At 30.5% G+C, this 20,530-nt stretch overlaps 2 protein-coding genes across 5 annotated transcripts in view; one reads left to right on the top strand and one right to left on the bottom strand.

Annotated features, from left to right (window-relative positions):
• The window catches only part of LOC136976884 (uncharacterized), a 41,393-nt gene extending 40,694 nt beyond the window's left edge, over positions 1-699 (bottom strand). For all 3 annotated transcript variants that reach the window (XR_010881000.1, XM_067272266.1, XM_067272260.1), the window contains exon 1: positions 536-699. Coding sequence is in view for 2 of the 3 variants with exons in the window: in XM_067272266.1 (XP_067128367.1) it covers positions 536-567 (32 nt within the window). In the remaining variant the exon portion in view is untranslated. The remainder of the gene's footprint in view (positions 1-535) is intronic.
• Positions 700-6,838: 6,139 nt separating this feature from the next.
• LOC136976828 (U2 snRNP-associated SURP motif-containing protein) overlaps positions 6,839-20,530 on the top strand; it is a 171,880-nt gene continuing 158,188 nt past the window's right edge. For both annotated transcript variants that reach the window (XM_067272219.1, XM_067272226.1), the window contains exons 1-2: positions 6,839-6,934; positions 15,801-15,884. In XM_067272219.1, the coding sequence (XP_067128320.1) occupies positions 6,923-6,934; positions 15,801-15,884 (96 nt within the window). In that variant the 5' untranslated portion in view covers positions 6,839-6,922. The remainder of the gene's footprint in view (positions 6,935-15,800; positions 15,885-20,530) is intronic.

Below are 20,530 nucleotides of genomic sequence, written 5' to 3' on the forward strand. Positions count from 1 at the left end.
CTTTCTTTCTAAACTAAATATTTCATTTCTTCCCACTTTTACGTCAATTTGACGTCATTTTATCGGCTCATCCATTGTAAAATCGAAGAAATGATGTCAAATTGACGTAAAAGTAGACTGTGACGAAACAGCTTTAATTGTATCAGATGACATCTGGCAGAGACATTTCGATTTTTTTCCCCCTGTGAATTGTTTATAATGTATTATCACCACATAAATGATTTATTAATAGAATTTTCGTTAAATTCTTCCATATTTTATCGTTTTAGACTATAATTTTAGGCGAATTAGGACTATTTTTAGTAGTTTAAATATGGCCTTTAAACAAAAGATTGTTTGTAAACACAATTAACAACGTCACAATGAAAACAAAAATTGATATTTATTACATTAAGAAGCAACTTATTAACATTTTTATTCACAAATTTTTCAATTAAACGATATAAAATAAAGAAAGGAAACGTATTCGGGACACTTGTACTTACTTCCGACTTTACATTATTATTTAAAAGAGAAATGAAAGATCTAAACGTACCTTCTGCGTTCCATTCTATCTCTAAACGCCATTTCCTCTATTTAAACGACTTTTTAATAAATATATATTTTTTAATTTTGATAAATATTTACGTTAAAATTATCGTAAAACATTCACAATTCGATTCCAAGATGGCGGTCCGTCGAATAAAATTGTTATTAAATTTGCCGGATTACGTTCGTCGATAATCGACAAAAATTCCAATTAAGTTAGCCAAAAAGAAAAAGAAAATATAAATTATTTTTTTAAAAAAATTTAAAATATAAAAAAATATTCTGAATCGAATAATGGTGTATAAATAAAAGACAAGGTTGAGATAGTGGACACTTTCACGTAAATTCGATGCCATATTCTAGAAACGTTCGTTATATAATCGAAGAAATGACGTCAAATTGTTTTTTTAAAACACTTTCCGCTTTGTGACGCTAAGAGAGCCTTTTCGGTAAACCCATTATGGGTTCGGCAAGATTTGCGATGGGCCGGCCGGGCGGTGAGAGACGGGACCCGACATATCCGGATGGAGCAACCCCGAAAAATTCGCGGGGTTTTTCGACCGGTTCGGATCCGATCCCGCGTTCCACAATGATGTAGGCTGCCAACTTAATAGTTTTTTGGCGAGGCCGGATGGCAAAAGCGGTCAAGACATCAGTCTATCGCTCTGAGAGCCAGAATCCAATTCAGACGGGCTACAAATTTCAGGAATTTTTGTGATAAGTCGGATATAACGTACTCTGTCCCTTAGTAGCCGGCCGTTCCCATTGCGGGCCTAGCCGAACCCACGATGGCATTTTTATGAAAATCATCGCGGATTCGCCCAATCGAAAAATCACAGGAATTTTTTCGCCTCCCGCATTTAATGTAAATGCATCGAACTTCCGATTATCAAAATACTTTGTCCACTTTGTCCATGGACAGAGTAAAGAATGGGAAGCTGCGTACACATCATATGTGTGCAAGCAGTAGGCTTTTTTTCTTTTTAACTCTTTCCGCCCTGTGGGCACTAAGAGGGCCTCATTTAGAAGGCCCATTATGGGTTCGGCCAGGCCCACAATAGGGCGACCGGGTGGTGAGGGACGGGGCCCAACATATCCGAACGGACCACCCCCCGAAAAATTCCTGGGGTTTTTAACTTCTAATTCATTATCTGCCTGTAAATATAAAAATTAAAATTTCCATTTTTTTTAAAACATCCTAAATTCTTAACGATCCAATCTGATTTTAAGAACTGTCTATATGCTTTCTAAAAACCCTATCTCTATTGACTTCTCTCTCTAATCTGTTCCTAACCTTTTTGGCTCAACTTTAATTACTCTCTATCTCATTAATTGTAAATAACATACACCGTAGCTCCTTTGTCACTGCATCCTGTAATAATTCACCTAATATTAATAAAAAATAATATGGGCTTAATCAATGGATTATTTAAATCTCCACACATGGATTATTGTTATTTTTAAATTATTGACAGTTAAGTGCTCAAAACAAACACTAAACGAATTTTTCAGTTTTTCATCTACAGAGTAATTGTAAATGGAGGACACAATGTATTGTAAGCCTATACTACTGTATAACGCACTACTGTATTTTATTAATTGTAGTTTTGTGGTTTTTTCCAACTTCGCTTCAGTCGTCACATCGGATAACTCGACACATTTCCACTTCCCCTTGGGGTTTTTTTTTTTTTTTTTTTTTTTTTTTTTTTTTTTAACTCTTTCCGCCCTGTGGGCACCAAGAGGGCCTCTTTTAGTAGGCCCATTATGGGTTCGGCCAGGCCCACAATGGGGCGACCGGGTGGTGAGGGACGGGGCCCGACATATCCGAACGGACCACCCCCCGAAAAATTCCTGGGATTATTCGACCCGTTCGGATTCGATCCCGGGTCCCCCAGAGCGGTAGGCTGCCACCTTTACCGCTCGGCCATCCGGCCGTCTCCCCTTGGGGTGTCGACTTATGCGGAGTCGAGTGTATTTACAATAAAGATTATCCAAATAAAAACATCTGAGAAAATTCGCCAAGTAAAATTATGACAATTTGGTGTTTCAAAGCGGTACCCACAAAATTTTTACGTGCATTTATGTTTTTTACATTTCTCTTCGAAGCGTCAAGCTTATCTTTATCAAAGAAAAACTCCTAAGAAAAAAAAATTTGACTGTCGTCCAAATTTTCATAATTTTTTACTCGGTGCAATTTTTGTTTGGATATAAATTTTTTTTTTTATTAATGATAGCGTTATTATATCAAGACGTAAGACAGGGGATTCCAACATTTTTCTACCATTGACCCCCATACATTAATAGAAACTATTGTTTTCAATCGACTTTCTTAAAACAATTGGTTTTTTTTCCTATTATTTTGCTCAATACCTTTTATATCAAGCAAATTATTGAATCAGTTCATGAATTTTCTACATGATTGTTATTATTATTTGAAAATCATCTGAATTTCTGGAAAAAATACAAAAAGATTTTTTTGTCCGTCCTCAATTGACACCTTAAGTTCCATCGACCCCGTTGCTATATCTAACTGATATGGCAATACTTTGTTGCTATTAGGAAAGCACTCGAACCCGGAAGTGGCTTCACTGTAGAACAAACTGCCATATTGTGAAAGGAAGAAAGTTTGTTTTGCTTTTGAACTCCACGTTGGAAAAGAGAAGGCAAAAATAAATGCGTATATCTCTCGCTTCTGAGAAAACCTTTGATCTCACTTTTCTCAATTTCTGACTTTTCCTGCTGTTGTATATATATATATAGAAAAAGGAAATGTATTGGGAATACCCTAAGACTTTTTTTGAAAATCTCGCTTGTGTGTGTGTGTGTGTGTTGGCATTAGGGTTTCTCAAATGGGATTCCGGGATCCCGGTCGTTTTTCTTAACCCGGGAAATATCTCGGGAAATTTTTCTTATCCCGGGTAATCCAGCAAATTTCTTAAAAATTCACTTTTTTCTTATTTTGCGCTAAGGTTGAGGAAATTTTGCAAATAGAAAGTATAATTAACTCATAAACTGTCAGAATACATTTGTATTTATTAATTTTACACCTACTTATTAGTTTTTTTTTTTTTAAGGTCACGAGAGTGGGAGATAGAGAAGGTCACTTGTCATATCTCAAGAGAAATCGGACTTAATGAAGATTTTACTCGTTATTAGCATTTACAACTTTTTCAAAATAAAACACATTTTCACCCTGGAAATTATGCGCATTGCCATTTTATAATAATAATCAATAATATAAGAAGTTTTTTTTATAATAAAATTTCTCAACAGATGGCACCACACACAATTTTATTTGTTATAATTAAAAATATAAAAGTTATTTTTTAAACGAAATTCCAATCAGAAAGCGTCTTTGTGCAACGTCATACTTTGTGTTGTATATTTGTCAACATATCTTGATTATAACCAGTGGTGATATTCAGCGGGTTCGAACAGGTTCGGCCGAACCCGTTGTTGAAATTTTCAGTTTTCCGAACGGGTTCGCCCGAACCCGTTGGTAAAATTTTCAGTTTCCCGAACCTTGTTAAACACACGGAACATTTCTCGGTGGTTTTGTTTTTTTTTTTTTTTTTTTGTTTTGTTTTTTTTAATATATTAAAATATACGTATTACTACTAAACTAGAGCCTTATACCCCGTTCGCACCGAGCATTTCAGTGTAGATTGTGAGCAAGGTCGGGGACTATGTCTTGGTGCGATCTCTCTCGACCGTTTTAATCTCGACCGAAACGAGGTTTAATCGCGATCGATTCAAGAGAGTTCTTGAAAGTAGATCCAGTCATAAGAGAGATTCCACAATCTCACGCGCGCGAGATAATACAAGATGGCTGTGGAACACGTGTCGGGCTATGGACAGCGAAATAAAAAGGATATTGTATTTCGAGAGATGATGACATCTGTCTATTATCAGCAGTGCCATTCGGGGTGAAAAATTTTTCTGCCTAAAAAAAAAAGGTCGACAGCACTGATATACTATTGTTACCTGGTCTTCGCCCAGGGCCCCTTACGTTCCAAATACGCCACTGATTATTAGATATATAGCAAGAAAAGGTATTGTATTTATTTCTAGCCAAAACTTCCATTTCGTTTGTCGGTGATTATCAGAGAAAAATTTTCTGCTAGCGAGCCCTTTGTTAACTATTTCGAATATCACCACTGATTATAACATTTGTATTAACTCAGTTTCAGTACATTTAAATGCTATATTTGATATGAATCAAATCTGAATTTATAAAAGAGTTTGTTAGATTTATTCTAAAAAGTTTGATTACTTTTAATAATATACAATTGAATAAAATAAATGCTTTTATAAAAGAAAAATATATTGATTAAAAATGAATTAAACTATTCAAGCTTTTCTCTAAACAACACTTACCCTGAAATATTCACTTTTATAAGATTGATAAATAGCATCCAAAACTTCTGGGATAATGACTGATATCGAATTTTGGGCCACTCTAAATTGATATGCCAAACTACGAAACGTTTCGCCTAAATTATATATAAGTATTCGTATTCATACGGATATATCCCATATAACCTTTGGCATCCGAAAGCCTTAATTTATTCATCAACTGGTGAAAGCAAAATTGTTTAGCCCGTTGATTTTCATTTCGCCAAGTTTTAACCCAGCATGAACGTTTTCTCTTATTTTTCTCTTCGTATCTTATCGCCAGTTCTAACAAAATTCTCGCTTTTTTTATATTCATTCCAGAAAAGGAACTGCTTGCCATTTTAATAAAAAAATTGGCTAAAATTCCGTAAGTAATCTGAAGAGAAACGTAAAATGTTGGTAAACTCACGAAAGAAGTCAAAAACAAGTTACTGTAATTTTATTGGTTTATTACAGGGTCACGTGTTTCCGAGTTGCAACGCCAGCGAAAATGTGTGACCACGACGTGTGAAGACGCGCGCCACTCGCGCATGTTTGCAAGGTCTATATAAGAAGGTCAGGACACGCGTACTGTAGCCGCCATTTTGGAACTTTTTGAGCCGCATGTTTAAAACAAACTTGTACGAACAGTCAGTTTTATACGACATTAATTTAACTACAATTTCATAAATTAGTTTAATTAATGTCGTATAAAACTGACTGCTCGTACAAGTTTGTTTTAAACATGCGACTCAAAAAGTCCCAAAATGGCGGCTCCAGTAGGCCTGTCCTGACCTTCTTATATAGACCTTGGCGTGTTGCAGTCGCGGTCGCCTGTGCGCCTAGATATCTCATGTTGTGACTAGGGCTTAAAACGATGATATACTGTCTGCACTCGGTGACCAAATTCTTTCCATATACCGTTAATAAAACCGATTTTAAAGGTTTTAATTGGCACAAATTTGGGCTTTTGTTATCCCGGATAAGATTCTAAATGAAAATAATTGGTTTCCATGCAATTTTATCCTTACGAACGTAAAATGAAGCCATTAAAGCAAAATAGCTCTACAGGAAATCCCTATGAATTTTGATCTATCGACCCGAAAGTTGCACGAACACCTTGCTGATAATAAGAAAGGCCGAAGTTTAAAATTTGAGCTTTTTAGACCCAGTAGTTTTTCTCTATGAGCTTCTACAGTGCCAGATGAAAAAAAGAAAAGTTTTTTGGCAAGTTTTTGCATTTTTCGATTGCTTATATTCCGGCAACCTCTTTATAGAAAAATCTGAAATTTTGCATACTACTTAATAAAACGATTATCTTACGAACGAGCTATTCAGACTTTCTGTACACATCTGGGGACGGAAAAATCGACCCCGAAAATCGGCAACTTCTTATTTCTGTGTATATAGTCATCGGTGGCTTTTTCACACTTGGCGCGGATTCACTGTACTGAATCCGCTCCAAGTCTCGATACTTATAATTTTAATATATTTTTAAAAATTAAAAACTACTTTTACCGATCATGTTTTTCGAGAGTGAGATAGGGGTGTGTCATTCTCACTACATACATTATTACAATGCAACTTACACACACACACACGCGCGCGATTGAATTCTACACTTGGTTACGTTTATTGTATTTCGGGATTGGAGGATGTTAGAGTGGACAACTCTGTAAAATATAATTAAAATACATAAAATATTTATCGGACGTTTTCAAAATTTCGGCATTCCGCGTCAATTAGGAACGGACGAAATTTCAATCGCAAGATTTGAAGACAGACAAAGTTAACTAAATATATTAATATTTTAAATTTAAAATATAAAATATTATAATCAATTATAATTATAAATATATTTTAATTTTATAAAAGTTATTTAAAACATAATAATTATTATTTTAGTTTTTTTATTTTTTAAACAAAAAATTTTAACACCAGAGTGTGCTTGTAGTAGCTATTGGATAATTGTTTTCATAGTGTTAAAAGTTTTAGCGAAAAAAAGATTTTATAATATAAGATGAGTGGACAGGTAAATAAATGCTTTTTGATTTATCAATCCGTAATATAAAAACGCGTACAAGAGTAAAGATTACTTTTATTTCTCGATTATGGGAAAAATATGTTCTTTAAGAACAAGCACAGAACAACCCAAGAGCCATGAGATCATGTAGTAAAATGATCAATTTCACCTTTTAAATTTGAATAAATTCACCAATTATATTCACAATATAACACATTTCCTTCATAAAAATAGTATATTTTATCCCCCTCTTATGTTTATACACGTAAATATTCATAAATAATCCTACGTGATGTCATTAGTCTTCGAATTACTGCATCTTGTCACTTGAATAAAGTAAGGCAATCGGTTCTGACGTCACGAAATATGCAAATTACCGATGAAATGTTAAAAATAATCAATTGGAATTTTTATGGAACGCGGTTTGACGTGAAATGAGCTTTTTACGTTTAAGAGTACGCAAATTAAAAACAACGATGAAGTTTTAAATGCCAATTTAATTAGAAGAAATCTAAGAAGGTTTAAATATTTGTCGTCTGTTCGTTTGAAGCCGACTCGAATCTTCCATATCCATTCTCCTCTGTTTACTCATTGAGCGGAGCTCTGCGTAAGTCGGGGCATTTTTTCTGCCGTCGAAGTTTAAGGCGACCGCCGAACGTAATTTTCTGCAGATGCGTGCAACTCGACAGGGACGACGTGACGGAGTGGGAGTTCTGAAATTTGATTCGTGGGCCGAGGTATTCGAGGATTTTTTGTAAAAGCTGTGGACTGGTTGCCAGTTGTAATCTGGTTGCTTTCTGTGTGTTGATTGCTGTCGATTTTTAATTTTAGATTTGTGTATGTTTGAAAACCCCATATTTTTGTACTGTTATAGTTTTTTGTGCCGTGGAGCTCGGTTTCCTTTTCCTAGAAAATATCTAGTTTCACTTATAAATTCTGTAGTTTTAATTATTTAAGAATAAAATAAGCACTTGATTTCATTAAAAGTAAACACAATAAACAAATGTAAAGGAGTGCAATTTATGTTAGAAATATTTTAAAATTGTTGTTTAATAGAAAAATTTTCAAACATCTCTAATATTAATGTTACACAGAGATAACTTGAGACATGAGTAGAGATAACATTTAGACAGAGATAATTTGAGATTGAACATAATGTAAAAATGAAAACGTATCTTAAAAAAGATATTTTATTTTTGAACATGAAGGCTGTCTAAGTGAACTGTATATGTTTATAAATTTGAGATAATCTGATATAAGTTCACGTAAATTTTATTGTATGGAAAATTTTTGATATAATATTATATATGTTGTTGACAAAAAGCAGTGTTTCCATTCCTTGTCAATATTGAATGTTCTGAATTGAATGGGGAGCGATATAGTACAAATGCAGTTCTGAATGAGGTAATTGGGACCTTATGAAAGCTGTAGACCATGTCTATAGGTACTGATGGTCTGCATGTGACCTTTTGTAAGATATAACTCCCCAAATTTTACCCTTGTAAAACACACTATTCTTTTAATGGAGTGTACAGATGCCTTTGATTGTGCCATAAAGTTAGTCAGTGCAGTGGCATTTCTTGTGTTTTATGAGTTATTAGCCATATCTACTAAGTGGTAAACAATTGATTTTTAGCATTATTTTTAGAAATAGTTCCAGATTTTTTCACTTTTAAATTTTACCCCATTTTCAAAGATCTAGGCTGATTTCGGGGATATATCTTGTATTGGTACCTTCGAATATTTTGACCCCTTTGGATGTAGTCCACAGACCTGATAAGATTCAGAGCTGCAATTTTACTTTTTTCTGAACCGAGGGATTCACTTGTATAATATATTCACATGCATTGTATTTTTTCTGTATGGTGATTTATTCAGATAAAAATATCTTATTACGTATTACAAACTATACCAATTTTTTTACCTTTATATAAATTACATTTTTCCCTGCCCTTTATTTTTCATTATTTTATAAACATTTTAAGATTTAATGTATAATCATTGTGTACAATGGGAAATCTGTTGTAAACATATTGATGATACTGTAAAACTCATTGATGTTTCATAGAGGTTAATGGCATGAAACAATTGAAATATTAAAGTTTATTGAAAAATTTTATAAAATAACTGGAGAAATAATCTTTAGCTGTGAAATTAAAAATTAAATTTTATAAGAATTATGAGAAAATTTATAAGTCAATCTTAGATTTTTTTTTTATAATCGAGTAGTAACTTTATTGATTTAAGTAATATTAAAGTCAAAACAGCATCTTTTGATTTGGATAATAACAAAGCATTTAATTAATATTGCCTTTTCACATTAAAATATGATTTTAACAGGATAAATCAACCTTTAATATCTTTTCTTAGGGGTCATTCAAATATGATGTTACCAATTTTAAGTCTTTTTTGACTACTTATTCGTTCCTGCCACATTTTGTCAACAAAGTTTAGACACTCCGTGCTGATGTTACATTGATCTACCACTCTGATATTAAAATCAAGCATTTCTGTAAAACGGATCTACAGTACTTTAATTTATTCATATTTCCTGCCGAAGCAGGGCTAATTTTAAAAATAGGCCAATAGGAAAAAAATGAAATTCACTGATTTATAGCAGAAAAGTATGATGATATTATACTATCAGTTAGTAACTCTTAGACTAAACTTAGAAATTTACAAAAAATTTACCATGGATGAACTTTAAAAGTGTCCTCCTTTTTGTCCCTTCGTACACCATCAGTTAATATCAGTTAAAGTTAATACATTATATACTGGAATCTTTTTTAGCAGTATCTTTATCTGTAATCTGTAGCTTTTCGATATTAAATTGTTGCCATTATCCTTTTTCATATTAAAGTTTTACTAAAATGCTTTCAATAGAGATGATAGTACGGTGCTTTTACTAAAGTGTTACTAATTAAAATAAGTAAGAACTCATTCATTAATCAAAATAATTTTGCATAATGATTTTGGTAAAAAAAATTAATTCAAACAGGAAAATTTTTACGAATCTTTAGAGCTCGATTGGAATAAATTTTATTCTCAATTAATTTTTGTTGTCTAAACATAGCATAAGAGTGTTCATCTCACTAGTTCAGATGGCATTCCTTGAGCGTATCTTAAGCAACTTAGGAGGATTCATAAGCTTTTTGAAGCCTCATATAGAAAATGGATTGAAGTATTACAGTAAAGATTCAATATTGTAAGCTTTCTTGACATTTGAATTAATTTCCAACCAAACCTTTCATGTTGTTAAGGGAGGAGAACAACAAAACTGGGTGAAATATTTAAAATAAGATAAATTAGCTTTTAATATCCAGAGAAAAAAGTAGAGATTTAGTTGAAGACATTTATTCTCTAATGCTTTTGTTAGACACTAAAGGTTGATTTATTCTATTTTAAATATTTCAACTAGTTTTGTTACTCATCTCTCTGCTGTATTTGATGTAATGAGGCTGGTTAAGTAGTAATTTGAATAACAATACTTCATTTCATTTTCAACTTTAAGTTTTTGAATCTGGAAGATTTAGAATGCATAAAACAGATTGATATAGTTAAAATAAGTAAATCTTTTATGGTTATATTTGTAGAAAAGTTATTAAAGATTTCCACGACTCTGTGTTTATTAAAAATTTGACAGAAATTTGGGAATATTTAAATCAGGATAAATGTTTTTGGAACTTAGCATTTCGGTATTGCATCCTCATATGTATAAAATTTGAACAAATTTGAATATAAAAATCGAATTGAATTGAATAGCTTTTCTGATTCACTGGAAAAGTTTGTTTTAAATGTGTTTGCTACTGATAAGGCATGAATTTTGTTTGTTTTTTGATTCACTTAAAGCTTTTAATGTTCAAATTTTATATATATATATATATATATATATATGGGGATATAATGCTTGAATTTTAAATTCTGAAAGCATTTATCCTAATTTAAATATTTCCATCCCAACTTTTTAAAAATATTAAGTTTTTTTTTATTCTTATTTTTATTGTCTAATGTTAAATAGCTGTTGAGAGCTTAGAGAATCTTTAAAGAAATTTTAAAAGTGTTGTTACAATCTAAACAGAGTGTAATATTGCTTAATATTTTAATTCAGTTCATTGAGATTTAACATCTGGAACATTTTTATAGTTTTTTTTTTTAAGGGATTGAAATTTAAATGTTTCGATATTAAAATTTTTACAAATATTTTTTTACTTTAATTAAAAACGTTTTGCCATCTGACTTCTTCATTTTATATTTAATTTAAATGGATTAACTACATTTTTAAAAGTCATTAAAATTATTAATGATTTCTTCTGATTTAATTTATCCATTTGAAGTGAATTTATTCTCTTCATTTTTATTTTGTTGTATTTTTTACAAAAGGTTATCCATGATCTTAATATGTAATTATTTAATTTATTTCTTCTTTTAAATTTTGAAAAATTCTAAGAATGTCCTCAGAAATTTTAATTTAGTTCAGACGTTCCTAAATTACCATATAACCTGTATTCTCTTTTAAACAAACACAATCTGTGAGTTAAAGATTTTTTCTGTTTTACAAAAGTTGTTACATACTTTTATTCTTTAAGAATTATACAGGTTGTTCACCAATATATTGGCCCACCGGTGGATGAATGGATAAAACCACTAAACACTAGTTGGTTGCAGGTTTGCACCTCACCAATGGGCTGACCGCACGGAGTTTTTCTGGGTTTTCTTAATGTGTAACACCTGAATAGGAACCAGTTTTCCATTAAACTCCTCTTGGAAGGCATCTACTTGGCAGATAGCCCATGCATTACAATGCCTTATCCCATCAATTCCACACAATTTATTGACTAGATTAAGAAGCTTAATAAAAAATAAACTGGAATAGATAATGCAAGATTATTTTTGCATTCAATACAGCAACTCAAAATCTGGCAACACTATTCTTGATAAACATTGTAAAAAGACAACTGTTAAATGAGGAAGTTGTGTGTCACATTCCATGGGTGCATTCAGTGTATGACCTGTCTATGTCGTCATTTTTCATAACTTCAAATAACAAAGTTCTCGTGTCAGCCATTTTTATTCAATTCAACTGCTCAGTGTTCAGTGTGTTCCAGATTACTTTCAATAACTGCTTGAATCACAATGTCTGTATTAGGTCATATACTGAATGCACTCCATGTGTCTACAATAAGGATCTGAAAAACTGCATACATTTTATGAGCAAGGTTGAAGTAGTTCCAAGATAAATGCCTGGTTTGCACTATTCTGTAATGAAGTTTTCAACTATTTTTCATTCAAGAAAATACAGTGAAAGCTGACACATATCTGGATATGCTAGAATTGTTTGACATTCTTCAGTTGGAAGAAATGCAAAGTGATGTATTTTTCCAGCAAGATGGAGAACCTTCATACTAGGTGTGTTCTATCTTGCATAATGTGGGTGCAAATTCTGCAAATAGACTGAGTAGTCCTATTCCATGGTGTTTTTGTTCCCTTGATCTTATGTTTCTGGATTTCATTTTGTAGGAATAAGGACAAATTATATGCAAAAAAAAAAGTGACTGACATACTTGTAGAGTGAAACATTGGACAGTGGAGGGAGGAGCAGTGGCTTCAGTCTCCCAAATTATTGGCAAGAAATTAATAATAGATTGGAGATTGTATTTGTAAAACACCCATATTAGTTTGCTGAATTTCTTAGGTGTATATGGCTTACATTAACTAAGCTGTAATTAAGTGTTAATTATGACTTACTTTAATTAAGCCATGTTAGGTGTATAATTAATCTAGTCAATAAATCGTAGCCATTCTGTGGAATAGTTATGGAATTTTGTTTCTAAAAAAACAAATTGTTAATGCATAAAACAGCATGTAACAATGATTATATGTATTTTTTTTTTTTGTATTTATAGTTTTTAAAAATTATTATTGAATTTATTGACATAATTATCTCAATTTTTTCAAGTAACCCAGATGACCTGGCAGTAATATATTTACATTTTAGATACTAAGATGTGTATATTATCTTATATACTGTATATGTATTACACTGATACTGATAACTTAATAAGACATCTACCTTATAAACATACTTCTAATATTTTAGAGTTTCTTGACAAGTTCCTGACTCATCATCAGAAATACAATCATTCAAAAACATCTTCAATCATAAAAATCCATATCTTTTAATTGATAATGTCAGTTTTTAAATTAATTTCAACAAGTTTTAATATATTATTTAATTATTAAAATCAAACAACAACAAATCTATTTCTGCTTTATTCTTTGGATTGAATTTATTAGCATATTTATCTGTAAATTTATTTAATAATCTAGTTAATATGGCAGAAACTTATAACAACAATTTGCCCATATAAAGTAGTACAGTAGGCCCTTGACCTCATGGACTATTTGGGGAGAGGAAAATCTATTATTGCTTAAAGCCTATTAAATCAAATGTATTTTAACTTTTAATATATGCTTTTCCCTAATTCGCAATTCATACCGCCCTTCAATATATATTGACTCCACTAAAATAAATTATGTTCAGTCTCGTCACAATCTTGGTATTATATTCCACGAAAAAGTAATCTTTCACGAACATATCTCTTATGCTATTAGATTAACTAGAATGTTGGCTTGTCGTATTTCCGAACACCAACTTTCCATCAGGGCAGGCAGGTGTGATACCGAGCTAGCAAGAATGGCATTGCAGCACTTATACACTCCACTGTGGGACCAAGTGGTGATGCTCAGGCATTGTAATAACAGGAGCATCGTGTTTATTTGGGAGGCCTTTCTTACCGCTGTTATTAGATTACTTGCCATTAGACGTGGCTTCATTTGACATTTCTGTAAAAATATTTCTTTAAAATCCATATTCAGAACCATTTTCTTTACTAATTTTCAGTCAATAGTTGACTACTGTTTACCTGTCTGGGCAATAACTGCCCCTTATCTGTTTCATAAAGTACAATCTGAATTATATAAAGTTTATTTCCTGATATATAAATTCTATAATCTACCCTATATCAATAACCATGATGTAGCAAGAGTTCACCTTGGCCTTCCTAATCTTACAGATCGTTTAAAATACTTTGATCGTATTTGATCACTGGTTTAAATATTTCGACGGTCAAATCCCAAACTACTGGTTAAGTCTCCGCATTCCAATCGCAAGAACCTGCAATACTTCATGCTTCTTCATCCCGTACTTTTGCCTTTCTCTCTCACAAAGATCTTTTTTTTTACCAAATAGCCTCTCATATACATCCTGTTGAATCATATCTATATCGTTATTTTAACTTTTTTAAAAATAAATGTAAATCCATTTTGTATAATACATAATTGTTTATAATTTTTATTGTGTCTTTTATACTTTGTTAATATTTTATTGGGGATTTTTCTTTTCTCTTGTTATCAGGGCAACCCAATCATCTCTAATGTTTCTAAATGCAGTAAATAAATAAATTTTTACTCTTCTAATTTAGTGATCAGTGATAAAAGTGCTCGGATGAAGCAGTTTCTGTTAAAATAAATCAGTACGTCAGTTTTTCGTAAACTGATTTTGCTTTTCAATTTTATACTTTAATTAGAAGTATATAATTTATAGACATGGATTTCTGTATTACTAAAAATATTGTATTAATTGGTAAACAGAAATCAGTAATTTTGGGCGTGAGACAAACAGATAAAACAAACATTGAAAGTAAAAACTCATTCTCTGTTCTTAAAAAGCACTACTTTGTGTTCTGTACAGAAAGCTGTTCCAAAGAAGTCAAAACATTCAAATGATATATATATATTGAGCTAATCCAATTTGACAAGCTGTTTATATATGTATAAACAGCTTGTCAAATTGGATTTGGCTCAAAAAATAAACACATTAACAGCAAAAATCTAGCAAATAAAACACTTTACTAGACAAACGAATATCTTCAACTGTCACAAAGGTCATTATCAGGAGCTACCTGCAATATTTGAATTGTAATTAGAATAGATTTTAATTAAAAAGAGCGCAGATGTTATTGGCTACATCATCACTGTAACAGATGATGTGTATGTATTAGATCAACAAATATTGTCGGTGCCATGAGGGGTTGGAGGAACCTCAATTCAAAACACTTTGTAAAAGGACTCTCAGTAGAAGTCTATTCAAACATTGCAGGTTAGAACCTGACAACGACCATTTAAGATGTTGAAAATGTTTGTTTGTCTAGTAAAGTGTTTTGGTTGCTGGAGTTTTGATGTTGGTATGTTTATTTTATGAAATATATGTTTCTACCAGAATGTTTGTGTTTTATCCACTTGTCTCGCACCCGAAAAGCTGATTTCTGCTTATTGATAACATCTGTATGGTTCACACCATTTTACAAATTTAATATTGTGTAAATGTTATTTATAAAAAAATTACTGTTTGCTTTTGTTATTTCTAATATCATAAAACACGAGTTTAACATTCAAGTAAATATAACTAAATGTTTACTCTATAAAAAAACATGTTTGTCTTTTGTGCTGAATAATATAAAACTTATATTTTGTCAACCAAATGTTGACAAAAAACCTTTAATATGCAGCCTTTTCAAATGTTTTAGACCATTTGAATGACCTTCAGGAACAAAAAAAATCAAATGATTCCGATTTCTATAAAACCTTTTTATGTTTTGTTTTAATTTAAATAAATAAGAAAATAAAACAAAAAATTTATATTTATTTTACACCAAAAAATTTATAAATTTACATATACAATATTTTTGTAGTGTGATAAAATGCAATGTCTGAATTGTCCTCAAATGTCCGAAATAAGAAAGCATATTTATTTATTTTAGATATATTTTATATTATAGTGTTTTCGTTATTGAATGCGTTGATATAAATTTTACAGAGCGGACCAAAAGTCAAAGCTTTCAACATCACACCAATTGGAAAGAAATCGTCAAAACGTGAGCAGCAAAAGCTGAGAAAACATGTGAGTATTGATTTGAAAATTATGTATTAAAATTACTCATTGGAGATTTAGTATTTTTGTTGTTCTCAATACACTGTATCATAAATATAACATTATTATTTTCTTGTCTGTTATATATAACAGAGGGAAAGTATGGCTATCAGTCAAAAAAATTACCTCTCCAGATATTTTTTCTGTATAAATGCGAGTGTGTGTATGGGGGTGCACAATTTTGTTCACCCTCTGTGAAGCTTAATAATTCCTGTGCTTTTTGTCGAAAGTTTCTGAAATTTTGCAGGGAGGTTTCTGTATTGGGGAATTGATGCTATTAAATTTTGGTGTTGAAAGATTGAGGAGGTGGAGAAATAGAGAGGATCGTGCATATCTCCATTAGGGTCGGACTTAATGGCGATTTTACTTGTTATTAGCATTTAAAATTTTTTATAAAAGCCGTCCCTACTCTCAAAATAAAGTTTTTTACAATTTCATAATAGTTAAAAATGTAAGGATTTTTTTAATGAAATACTGTAACAGATAGTGCTATCAGAATTTTAAATGTTGCCAATAAAATTATGCAATTCGGTGCTGGACTTTTTACATTTAAATGGATCAACATTACATTTCTGTATTCCTTGTCTCGATTAATGGAAAATGGCAAAGTTTTATCAAAATCAATCCATTAAATTTTGAGAGCAAACTCAATTCTATAAGCTCCTACTAGATGTGCTAGTGACCGTGAAACATCGCGCAACAAAGTTGTGCAATTTGTACGAAATTGCTTTGTCGTGTGCACTCGTGAAATGACCTTATATCTCGAAAATGACGTCACCCCCATTTTTTTATTACATTTTTGGATTCCGCATCACAATTAATGGAAAATGGCAAAATTTAATAAAAATCTATCAAGTGGATTTTCAGAATGAACACAATTCTGTAAGCCTCATAGAAGAAGCTTTGCGAATGCTCTGCTTCAATAAAATTTAAATTCATGGAAAATAAAAAGTAAAAATGAAAAATTAAATCAAATCATTAAGCAATAAACATAAAATTAACTCATTATCATCTTAAAATAATGAAAGCTGAACTAAGTTAGAGGTGCTGGAGTGGCGACTTGTGATTCTCTAAATATAAGAGTGTATATATATATATACACAGTTTTGTTATATACATATACACTAGCATATTTTTCTTACTTTAATTTCAAGTATTATTACATCAACTGTGAATATTGAGAAATTCAAATTCTGAAATGTATCTTTGAGTTATATTATAGTAATTTATAAAGGATTTATTTTGTATTAGAGTTTTTTGATCTTTTGAGATGCTAAAACTTTATTAATAAACATAGTTTTGTGTAGTCTTCTAATGACACAATTATTTATGTTGCAAAAAAAGTATTAACATCGATGGTGGTTTTCATTCGTACAATATATTATTGGTCTCAAAACTTTCGTCTTTATGACGGGAAATTTTATTTATAACCGTCACAAAATGTTTTTTCTAATTCTAAATAAAATTTTCTAGTGTAAAGGTGAAGGTTTTGATGCCGTAGTATGTCCTGGACAAGAATGAATAAAGTATTGTTGATTTATTTTTAAAGTATTGTCATTTATTTTTAATAATTAGTTTTGATTTATATATAGAAATGTAATTGGAATTAAAAATAATTCACATAATGATGATTATCTTTGTTGTAATTACCAAATCAATATTTGAGATTTAAAAGAAAGTATTTAAAGAAATTTAAAAACTGTTTATTTCTGACTCGTTTCTCAATAAATAAATTTAAATAATTACTTACTAATAAAGAAAATAACTTCTTTATTAAGGTTAAAAAATATGAAGAAACAAAATCGATTTTTTTACTGTTTTACATATCGCACCCCGGCAAGAAAAGTAACAAAACTCAAAAAATAGCAATTTTCAGATTATGTCATTGAAAAATATGTATGAAGTGCCCCAACGTTCAAAACAAGCATCTCTATCTTATTAGAAAAGCAAGAAAAGTGACATAACTCAAAGACCTCATATGTATTTTACTGATAACACCTCACATTCGACGAGAGCGGAGCTACAGATCCATAATTACTATATTATAGAATAAAATAGAATTTACTGCCATAAATACTTACCTGAAATTTAAAAGCAGCTTATACTATGAGTTTTATAGTATTCTTTAGGTAGATTTTTCTCAAATGCTGCATTTTTGAGTTGTGTCACCTTTCTTGCCGGGGTGCGATATATCTGCAGAGGTGTAGCCTACAATAAAAGGTCATCGCTGTGAAGAAAGACTGTGATTGTTTTCTGATGATTGGACATGGCAGAAAGAAGACGACTTTGTTTCTTTAATGTTTTTTAATTTTAAAAAATACTATCAACCATTATAATTAAATTAAATTATAATTAAAATTTTTTATTAAGGTTTTGTAAGATATGAATTTATGAATGTTTGCTTTATTTCTACTGTTTTTATAGCTTTTATAAATTTTCTATTAAAATTACATAAAATGCCGTATTTTTTCTTCTAGCCATTTTGGCATGATGACGATAACATCTCACCAAAATGTCTAAATATCCTAGCTCTGGATATTATATATCTTAGATCCAGCGTCGGCAATGTGTGTGGCTTCTCCAGCCATGTTTGGCCTTTCCCGACTCTCTATGGCTGACGAGATCTTTAAACATATTTATGTTGCGAATAATTTAAAAGGCTGACGAAGTCTTAAGAGCATAAGCAATAAATTGTACAAAAGGAATAAAAGGGACATATATTCTTGTGTAGTAAATAACAAAGGGAGCACTCTGAATGTTCTTAAAAATTAAAAAATTTGTCTATAGAAAGTCAGACGTTAATCTAATACTAATATTGAAAATATTAAAAAACACTGCTGTTTTATTTATCATTGTTACATATGATTAAAATATACACAGTTAAATGATACATATTTTTGATATAAATAAATAATATATGTTGTATTCATAAATCAAACTTCATATTTTAACAATTTATATTTGGGAACGACATATTTGAACTTACGGCATGTGAAATGGAACACATTTAAAATTTGAAAATAAACGTTTTTACACTAAATACATTGAGAATATGTAAAAATAAAGAAAGATTATTATTACCTGTGAATGTGAAGAAGTGCACATACACAAATGAAATTCAAAACTACAATTGTAACAATCAATAGATGGTATGTACAAAATTGTAAGTAAATATGTCAGCAATCTAGAAGCATTAATATTAGAGAGTTTATTGATTTCAGTTTTATGATTAAAAGTTTTCCAACTTTGTTACCGGATTTTAAAGGTTTGTTAATGTTTATCATTAGTTCCAGTAATTGAGTAAGAAGATATCTTTGTTTTCCAAATAAAAAAAATTGTTTGTTTAGGGTAGTATTTATCAATCCTATTCCAAGTGTTCCATAAAAGAAATTTTTTAAGTTTTTATTGCAAATTTATTCCAGTATACACTAAAACATAATACTCTGTTTGCAGTAAAGTATATTAGTATATTACAACAATAAAGTATATTAGTTTATTACTTTGTTGTTTTGTGACACACTGAATTGCGTATTGATTTTTGAATATATTGATGCTAACGCTCCACATAATAAAAATACGTGAATAATGTTCCACAGTCTCAGGTCAAGTGTCACTGATTTATGAACTGTTTTCAAACATTCTGTATCTTACTACAGTGGTATGTATTCGTTTTCCACAATCTTTATTCAAGCTGTGTATATGCTGTTTTTTTTTTGTGTGCAGAAATTCATACTATCATCTGTCTAGAAGCCACTCTGATACAGAATTTTCTATTAAAATAAACATTGAATTTTTAATTATCCTAATTAAAAATACTTAAATCTAGGCCTCTAGAAAGTGGAGAGAGCTTTATTTCTAAATAACTACAATAACAACAGAGCCATTAAGTCAATAATTAATGCTTATGATGTATTTATCTAATTATGATAAATTATTAACAACAATGACATTGATATTTTTCTCTCCAAAGAAAAAATATCAATGTCATATTATATATTTAACTAAAAATATTTAAACAACTAAATCTGCTTGAGTAATTTTTCTATTACTTCTATTTGCTTGACATTAACAGGGTTTCTCCTGGCAATTTTTTATACATAGTTATTTAGTTAATTTGGCTTTTAGGTTTGTAGCCAAAACAGAGTTTATGTCAACTAAATTGATTGAAACACACTATGCATTTGTTGTGAACAATTAAACAACTGTTTTAAATAAAACCAGTTACATAATTTATCTTCTTGACGTGGTTCTAATTTTGATATTTATATTAAATGTACAATCTGAGAATAGAGAAAATGGAATACATACAGGATAAAGTAAAAATAATTTAGTAATGAGAATAACAGGCAAATAAAATAATATAAAAATTACTGGATTTATTCTATTAATAGTTTCTTTCTAATAGTAAGTGCACTGTAATAAACAGCACAGCTGTAAGATGAAAAAAGTTATATACATGCACTGTTTATTAGAATGAATACAATATATTACACTTCAGAATTATTGAAAACTCTTTGAATATACTATTTTAATATTTAAATTTTAAACTATTTTTTAAATATTAAAATACTACATTGTATTAAATAAGTGTTTATTTAATAAGTCTCATCCAGGAG

The sequence above is a fragment of the Centruroides vittatus genome, unplaced genomic scaffold (assembly GCF_030686945.1).
Source record: "Centruroides vittatus isolate TY-2023 unplaced genomic scaffold, ASM3068694v2 contig_1112, whole genome shotgun sequence".
In the NCBI taxonomy this organism is placed as follows: Eukaryota; Metazoa; Arthropoda; class Arachnida; order Scorpiones; family Buthidae; genus Centruroides; species Centruroides vittatus.